A 9190-nucleotide genomic window follows, 5' to 3' on the forward strand; every position below is an offset into this window, starting at 1 on the left:
GAAGGGCTTTTAAAGCCAAACAGGATTTTATATTTGTTGCTGGAGGCAATAGGGAGCCACAGGACTTTATGGAGAAGGGGTGGGAGGAGACATAAAGGTTAGTTATTCTTTTTAATCCATTTGAACATTGGACAAGCCCTTTTTTCTTCTGTCCCCTCACTTTAGGCTTGGGGGTGGGTATAGTAGTGGTAGCAAAGGCAGAGCCAGATCCCCTTTCCTGACCCTTTGGACAGCAAGTGATTTAGGTTAAGCAGGGGAAAAGGCTCTTGGGACAATGGCAGATGGGGAGAGGCCAGTGGGGCAGGCAGGCAAGATGTCCAGGAGCCATTCCCTAGTGGCAGTTGGAAACCCAAGCTTCCCCTCATCAGGGCAGGCCCTCTTTCTAGGCCTGCAGCCTGATCCTCTCCATCTACCACAGCACCTACTTGACCACTACTTACAGACTCAAGCTTCTTCCCTCAGTTTTTCCATCATCTCTGACCCTGGGGCACATGGGTGGGGGAGGGCAAGGGAGGCAGAGCCGTCTGGAGTCTGCTCACAGCCAACTGTGCCAGGGCCTAGACCCAGAGTTTTTTCTCCCTCTTTCTCAAGTAGGGGTGATCCTGTGTGCCATCCTGCAACAGAGAGATGGGGGTCCCTTGCCTATGTAACAGTGCCTCCCCTTTCCATTCCAGCAGCCCTGGACAAGCCCCCCCTACCCAGTGCCTCTGGGCTCCTGGTTTGAGGCTGGGGGCTGGGCTGGGCTGGATGAGAGGGGCTGAGAGTTAAAGACTAGTGATGGGGATGGAGTTAGGTTTTACTTCCAGGGTGGGGGGGTGGTAGGGAATGGGGCTATGTGTGCAGAGATTTGCATTTGATCTTTCCTCCTCCTCCAGGTAATTCTCTGGGCTCACCAAATAAGTAACCATTCCAATTCAGCAAGCCTTTGCCTCATGCCTCCCCCTCAAAGTTCCATCCATGCATGTCCTACATCCTGTATGGATCTATTTATGTTCGTGTCCCCTCCCCCATCAGAATGTAAACTCTTGGAGGGCAGGCACTGGTTTGGCTTTTTCGTCATATCCTCAAAGCCTCGCAAGTCACAGCCTGGTGTGTTATAATCCTGAGGTCCCTTTCCTAATCACCCTTAATGCTTGTGCCGTCCCTCTGCCTATCTTCTCCATTGAGCCAGGATATTGTTCTTTGCGTGGTGTCTCCCCTGAGAGCAGGGACTGTCTTTCATGTTTCTTGTATCCCAGCACTCAGCACAGGGCCATGCAAACAGTAAGCATTTAATAAATGCTTGCTGACTAATACATTCTTATCAATTGCCTACTATGAGCAAGGTCCCATGCTAGGTGCCAGAGGTACAAAGACAAAACCAAACACAGTTCCTGTCTTCAAGGAGCTTACATTCCATCAGGGGAAGACTTAACATGTAAACAGATAAGTATATATGGGGAGGTGGGGGAGGGAACTCTCTGGCAACTGAGGGAATCTGGAAAGGTCTTTGTAGAAGTTAGTGCTTGAGCTGAGCCTTGAAGGAAGAAGCCAGGGATGCTGAGAGGCAAAGGTGAGGAGGCAGAACATTCCGGGAATGGAAGGTTGGGACATTGCAGGGAATTCCGTTTGGCTGGATCATGGTGCAGGAAGGATCATAGCTTTGGAGGGGAAGGGACCTCTAAGGTCCCCAGTGTGGCCACAGCTAGGTGAAAATGTCATTGGGAAATGTTTCACAAAATAAATAAAAACACAGTACAACATAGATAATGTTAATTTGTGGTTTTCTAAGTCAGTATGTGGTCCCTGGGTATGTTTCTATTTGTGTTTGACCCCAGTGTGCTAGGTCAACTATCATTTTACAGATGAGGAAACTGAGGCCAAGAGGGGGCAAGGGACTTGCCCAATATCATACAAGTAGAAGCAACAGAGTCAGGATTGAACCTAGGTCTTGTGACTCCAAAGGAGCAGTGAATTATGGGATACTCTCCATCCACCCCTAACCCCTTCCCTTTCCTCCTTCTCTTCTCCTTTCTCCTCCCAAAGCCCTCCAGGCTGCTGGGCTGCTGGTGTGGAAATGCAGGGAATATGGAAGAAGGCAGGGGGCACTGCTTGCTTTCTCATCCCCCCCCAGGGACCCCCATCCCCCTAAATCTTTCACTTTGTATACTTCCTTCTCCTTCCCACCCCCCCACCTCGTATCTGGAGTAGAGTGAGTGGGACAGTGCAGGATCTGGGAAGGATGGGAGGCATCGAAAGACAGACCAGCTCAGGAGCAGAGGGAGAGGTGTGTGTGTATGTGAGTGTGCCCATATGTGCGTGCCTATATGTCTGTGCCTTCACATGCGTTTATCTCTGAGTGTGGGTTCTTCAGAGCAGCCCCTCTAGCTCTGTCTTGGAATCAGTTGTTGGCCAATGTTGGGGGGGGTTACTCTGTCACTAATCAAGCTGAGTAGTTCCTGGCATGTGGCTCCCACCAGCTGGCATGGCTTGGGCTCAGGCCGGCGCCACGGGCCTCAGGAGATCTGGCCTGTCTGCTTCACAGCTGTCTGTATAGAGGGGCTGGAGGGAGCTGGGGGGGGTGCAACCCGGAATTTCTCATGATTGTTTCATTCGATAAGAACGGAGCTCAGCGGGGTTCCCAAGTTGGTGGTGATCCATTGAGCAGGAGGGTTGAAGAGAGCTCATGTTGCCCCCATACCTGGCTCCAGGGGTGGCCCATGGCATGATGTGGGCAGGGGGCAATTTAACTAAATCCCTTCTCCTGGGCTGACCCTTGATGACTTTTCTCCTACCTCCTCCGTTTTCCTACAGCGTGCCGGGGTATGCTATGCGGCTTTGGGGCTGTGTGTGAGCAGAGTGCTGGCCGGGCCACATGCGTATGCAAGAAGGGCCCATGCCCTACTGTGGTGGCCCCTGTGTGTGGATCTGATGCCTCCACCTACAGCAATGAGTGTGAGCTACAGAGGGCTCAGTGCAGCCAGCAGCGACGCATCCGTGTGGTCAGCCGAGGGCCCTGCGGTGAGTGAGCCTAGGACAGCGTGATGGGTGGGTGGGAGGAAGGAACAGACATTGTCTTTCCTCTGGGGACTGCCTTATCTCCCCCTCCTGAGCTCTCCCTCTGTGTCTGCTCTTGTCCCTGGCTTCTGAGCTGCCCTGTGGGGCATCGTCTTTCCCCTCCCCTCTTCAGTGCCCTGTGATCCTGCCTGACTCCATCCTTCAATGCCCACCTCACCTATTGGGCTCCCCTCGGTGCCTCCTTCACTCTCGTCTCTTCCTCCGCTCAGGCTCCCGGGACCCCTGCTCGGGGGTGACTTGCAGTTTCGGCAGCACCTGTGCCCGCTCGGCAGATGGGCAGTCGGCCAAATGCATCTGCCCGTCCTCATGCAGCGGTGTCCCCGAGGGCATTGTGTGTGGTAGCGATGGGCGTGACTACCCCAGTGAGTGCCAGCTGCACCGCCTTGCCTGTGCCCGTCAGGAGAATATTGTCAAGAAGTTTGAAGGGCCCTGTGGTAAGAGGCTGGGGCTAGGGAGTTGGGTGGGAGCCCGGGCCGGCCTTGGGGTAGGGAGGGTTGGCAGACCTGCAACGTTCCCCGAAAGTGAGTAGCCTTGGGTCTCCATCCCCAACAGTATTGCAGGGGACTGGAGTCCAGGCTATTAGAGGAGGAAGAACAGACAAGATGTTATGAGAGGAGAATTGATTCTGAAGCCAAAGGACCTGGGTTCAAATCCCACCACTGATGCTTACTACTTGTATGACCGTTGACAAGTCATTTTTCCTCCTTGGGCTTCAGTTTCCTCCTCTCAGATGTGGGGGTTGGACTCCTGGCCTCTGGGGTGGCTTCCATCTCTAAGCCACCTGGACATCTGGATCCATGGGGTGCCACTAGAGGGGGAGAGGGTGCCCTCTTCTGGCCACAGTCCTGGCTGTCTGTGTCTGTGGGATGGGGTAGACGGGCTTAGAAGAGGGCTTGGTGGGGGGCTCTTTGGAGAGGACTCTAGACTTTCACGCTCTGGGCAGCTTGGGGAGGGGCCTGGCATGCTGTATTGGGAGTCAGAGGACCTGGGTTTGAGGATCAGCTCAGCCGCTTGTGTGGCCTTGGGCAAGTCAGTTAGCATGCATTTATTAAGCACCTACTGTATGCTAGGGCACAGGGAAGTTCTGGGGATACAAAGAAAGGCAAAACCAGTCCCTGCTCTCAGAGAGCTTACAGTCTAATGTGGAAGACAATGTGGAAACAACTCTGTGCAAAAAGGTGTATGTGTATATACATATACATACATGCATACACATACACAGACACATATGCACACATACACGCACACATCAGAGGGAATGTACTACGGGGTGGGGAGACCAGGAAGAGCTTCCTACAAAAGGTAGGATTGGCTAGACAAGTCACTTGACTCCTTTGGTCCTCAGTTTCCTCATCTCTAAAAGGAATCTGTCCTCAGACACTCACTAGCTGTATGACCTTAGGCAAGTCATTTTACCCTGTTTGCCTCAGTTTCCTCATTTGCAAAATCAGCTGGAGAAGAAAATGGCAAACCACTCTAGTATCTTTGCCATGAAAACCCCCAATGGGGTCACAGAGAGTCGGACATAACTGAAAAACACCTGAACATCAGCAGAGAGGAAGTGGGGCTCAGCTCTGATTTCGAAGGTCTCTTCCAGCTTTCAGTGTATGATCTTGTGAATTCAGAATAGACAAGGAGAACCTGACTCAGGGAGTGGTGGGGCGGGCGTGGAATTTGCCTGACTTTGGAGGCTCTGAGAAGGGGTAGATCAGCCCAAGGGGGCTGGAGCCCCCTGCTCTGAGGACGTGTGACGGGCTCCTGGTGGGGTAGTGCAGCTGGCAGCGGGCAGATTCAGGCCTCCCAGATGCTCGAGGCCTCCAGACTCGCCTCCCTGTGCCTGACAGCTGAAACCTGCTCCCCTCTGCCTAGATCCGTGCAAGGGCATTCTCAGTGACCTGAATCGCGTGTGCTGGGTGAACCCCCGCACCCGCCAGCCTGACATGCTGCTGCGACCCGAGAGCTGCCCGCCCCGCCAGGAGCCGGTGTGCGGTGATGACGGCGTCACCTACGCCAATGATTGCGTCATGGGCCGTACCAGCGCTACCCTGGGCCTCGACATCCAGAAGCTGCGCTCTGGGCAGTGCCAGCCACAAGGTGGGCAGGAGGCCTCCTCTGTGTCAGGCGCTGAGCTGGGTGCTAGGAATCTTTTATTAATCAATCTATTTATTTTTAACATTCATTTTATAAAATCTTGAGTTTCAAATTCTCTCCCTCTCTCACTCATTGAGATGGCATCGTAGATTAGACAGACAAAATTCAAAAGCCCTTCCTGCCCTCCAGGAGCTTACGTTCTCCTGGTTAATGGGTCCCTTGTGCAGGGGACCCGGGCTTGGCTAGCCTAGCTCAGGGGACGCCCATGCCCGCAGGCTGTCACTCTGTCCTGGAGAGCATTCTGGTCCCCTCTTGGAGTTGTTCTCCCAAGAGAAGGCTGGGGCAGGAGCCCTCGGCATCTCCTCCAGCCAGATGGGGTCACATACCATTCCAAATACCATCTCCCCCACAACCTCCTGCTAGGTGAGAGATGCCATCCCACCTGGATAGACTGCCACAGCTTGATAGTCTGGCATCTCAAAGTTCCTGGTAGCTTGCCTCTTCTGGAGGACGAAGGAGTCACCCTCCCTGAGGCTGGTGTGGTGAAAGGGATGTGGAGACCCTCCCAAATCCAAGGGCGCCCCCCTACTCCCGTGACCACCAACCCTTCCCCCTCCTGTTTTTCAGACCAGTGCCTGGTCCCCTGCAAGTTTAACGCTGTGTGTCTTATCCGCCGTGGCCGCGCCCGCTGCTCCTGTGACCGAGTCACTTGCGACGGCGCCTACCGGCCTGTTTGTGCGCACGGGGGCCACACGTACAGCAGCGACTGTGAGCGCCAGCGTGCTGAGTGTAGCCAGCAGCGGGCTCTCCCCGTCAAGCACCAGGGGCCCTGTGGTAAGGCCAGCCTCCCAGCCTGCCTGCACTCTGGGCCTTCTCCCGGCCCTGGGGCGCTCTCACTGCTTGTTCCTGTGACCAACCAGCTTGTTTCCGTGTCTCTCCCGTGATGCTCCACAAATGCTTAGCTTGCCTCAGCTCCTCCATCACATGTCATCCATATCCATGTGTCATGCTTTGAAGGAGCAGAGTCCAGACCTTTATCCAGCCTCCAGGCGGGACCCCCCTCCTCCTTGCCCTTTCCCTCCTCCCTCTCTTCTTTCCCCTCGCCTTCTCTTCCCCACTATTCCCCCCAGTGCTGCCAGGAGACAGCAGGTGTTCCCAATGGCTCTGTAAGTAGCAGGAGTCCTAGCAGCTAGTTCAGCTGTCTCAGGGGTGTTTGACAAGGGAGAAAAGTGGGGAGTGGGGAAGAGGGATTGCGGAAAGTGCGCTTGAGGTCTCTGATTTGCTTTGAGGGGAGGTGGATAGGTGCTGAGTTGGGGTAATAGCCAGGACAGTGTGTTTGAAGTCCCCAGTCCCTAGCCATTTATCTTGGCCCCACCTAAACCTGCTTTCTTAGAACCATGCAGAAACCTCCTGGGCACCTTCTGGGCTCATTCTCTGGGAATGAGCTGTGGCACCTTCAGTGCTGAAGCCCATGGTCTCACAGTGAGGGGAGAGGCTTTGAACCCTGGACCTCTCCCCCAGCATCCCCTTCCCCTCTCCCCCCAGCTCTCTTCTCTTCTCCTGAGGATCCCAACAGAGAGGGAGTGAGAGTGATCCAGAGAGGGGCCACTGGTTCTGGGGTGCACCCCGGGGCTGAAAAGGCACTGGGGAGGAGAAAGGGTGCAGTGACCTGTCTCCTGGCTTTAGTGACCCTCCAACCCTCCTCCTGCTCCAGTGTGAGCCCTGGGTAAAGGAGAGGATGCCGCCACATGTACACACACACACACACACACATACACACACACACATACATACACACATACATGCATGCACACACACACACACACACACCACCACCACCACCACCACCACCACCATTCCCTAGAACCTCCCTATGTCCAGGGTCAGAGCCAGACTGGAGATTGAAGGAGCCTTGAAATGCCTTTGGAATGAAATTTAGGATGGTCCTTGGGGCTCATTGGGGGTGGGGCAAGATAGGCCCAGAGGATGGGAGGGGCCACTGGGGTCTTGGGGTGAGGGAGGGGGCCCAGCGAGCTGATTTCCACCAGACAGCCCTGAGGGCTCCCTCTGTATGTGTGTCTGTCTGTCCGTCCGTCCGTCTGTCCCTCCGTCTGGGATACTCTCGTCTGTCTTTCGTGCCTTTTCTTCTCTGGTCCTTTCCTCTTTGCTCTGTGTCTTGTGTTTTCCAGCCCTGCCTGTTGGGAGGATGGAGGCGCGTGAGCCGCCCCGGGGATCCTCCCCCACCCCACCGGGAGCACTGGCAACCAGAGGTCGGCTTCTCTGGGGCGTCGGGGTGGGAAGGGATACACCTCTCCCCGTGCCCTGCTTCCTTAGATCCACTGCTCCCCAAAGGATGTTGGCAAACGCACCCCCCTTCCCCCTTTCCCAAATCTCTTCCATATTTTCCATTCCTGGTCTGGTTGAGAAGGAGCCTGTGACAGTCTGAAGACCTCTGGTCTTGGAGTCAGGAGACCTGGGTTTTAAGGAGTCTGGACTACATGAACCTCTGAGGTTCTTTCCAGCTTGGACTCCCATATTGCTATAGTTTGGAAACTTCTCTCCCTGTCCCCACCTTTTGCTCTTGGGGTTGTAGCCCCGGGCCTGGTCCAGTGTCCCAGCTTTGGATGAGGAGCTAGTCAGAGTAGAGGGCCTTGGTATCCCTCCCTCTCCCTCAGGGCTAGGCTATGCTGGGGATCCTGAAAACAATGGGGCCCCTCCCCAGAGATCCAGGGAGCTGGGTTCTCCTGGCCAGCTGGTCGGGAACCTGGAGTGCCCAGGCCCCCAGCCAGGGCCCCTGGTGCTTGTGTGAGGCCACCCCTTGAGCTCAGCGAGGAGGCCTGGGAGCAGCAACAGGCTTGTGGATGGCGGTTTGGGGTCTCCAGGGCAATGAGGCCCCTCCACCCCACCCTGTGTTTTTATGTTTGTCCCGTGTCCAGTGTCTGTCAGCTGACGCCTGCGCCTTCTGGTTGTCCCTCCCCCTACTTTCCTTTTCCCTTCTCTGATCCCGCCCCCTACCCAACCAGGCTTTTGGCTGGAGGAGGGTCATGGGCCGCTGCAAGGAGGGTGGGGATGGCCCAAACCCTTGTAGGTTTGGGAGGCAGCGTGCCCTAGTAGATGGAGCGCCACCTTCAAATGCCGCCTCAGACAGTCACTGACTGGGTGACCCTGAGCAAAGCACTTTCCATCTCTGGCCTCAGTTTCCTCCTCTGTCCAACGAGGGAGATTGGGCTAGATGGCCTCCCAAGGCCCTCCCAACCCTAGACCTTGGGTCCTCTGCCTGGTGTCATGTCTGGGGCTGCCCCTTCCCCAGCCGTCCAGCCCCAGGGCTGCTGGAGAATCAGGGCCCTGTTCTATCCAAAGGGCCTTCCCTGGCACACCCGGCGTCCAGGCCTGTTCCCCTGCAGCCGGGAGCTCCAGGCAGGAGACGGGGCTTAGTAATCAGCCCAGAAAGGAGCCAGCTTGGCCAGGGGCCCCAGAGGCCTCAGCTTGGGGCCTAAGGTGTTGGCACGAGAGCCAGCAAATGGCCTAGAATCTGGCTCAAAGTCACATGGAGATGGTCTTTGGGTTCTGGCCCCCAACTTGTTTCTTTTTTGTGGTTGAGAGTCATGGGAAGTGTGGCTGGTTTTCTTCACTCTGTGTGTGTGTGTTTGAAGGAACCTAACTCCCTTCCTTTATTTTCCCTCAAACTCTCCCCTGCCAAAGGCTAGGCTCCCACCCCACCCTTTCCTCTCTGATACCCCAGGATGGTTCTGATCCCCTCTCTCCACCTTCCTTTTCTCTCAGACCAGGGTGCCCCCAGCCCCTGCCTGGGTGTCGAGTGTCCTTTTGGGGCCACATGTGTGGTGAGGAATTGGGAGGCCGTATGTGAATGTCAGCAGGTGTGTGCTGGCCTCTACGACCCCGTGTGTGGCAGTGACGGTGTCACCTACGGAAGCCCCTGTGAGCTGGAGGCCACAGCCTGCGTCCTCAGGAAGGAGATCCTGGTCACCCGCAAAGGGCCCTGTGGTCAGTGATTCCAGGGGGCCTAGGGGAGTGATTGGGG

At 55.6% G+C, this 9190-nt stretch overlaps 1 protein-coding gene across 1 annotated transcript in view; it reads left to right on the forward strand.

Annotated features, from left to right (window-relative positions):
- Positions 1-9190, forward strand: part of AGRN (agrin) — a 92050-nt gene that overhangs the window by 58432 nt on the left and 24428 nt on the right. Inside the window, exons 10-14 of the mRNA XM_027855396.1 lie at positions 2794-3000; positions 3267-3491; positions 4927-5151; positions 5776-5982; positions 8932-9153. Coding sequence (XP_027711197.1) covers positions 2794-3000; positions 3267-3491; positions 4927-5151; positions 5776-5982; positions 8932-9153 — 1086 coding nt within the window. The remainder of the gene's footprint in view (positions 1-2793; positions 3001-3266; positions 3492-4926; positions 5152-5775; positions 5983-8931; positions 9154-9190) is intronic.

Source organism: Vombatus ursinus, unplaced genomic scaffold (assembly GCF_900497805.2).
Source record: "Vombatus ursinus unplaced genomic scaffold, bare-nosed wombat genome assembly UNPS02010822.1, whole genome shotgun sequence".
Taxonomy (NCBI): domain Eukaryota; kingdom Metazoa; phylum Chordata; class Mammalia; order Diprotodontia; family Vombatidae; genus Vombatus; species Vombatus ursinus.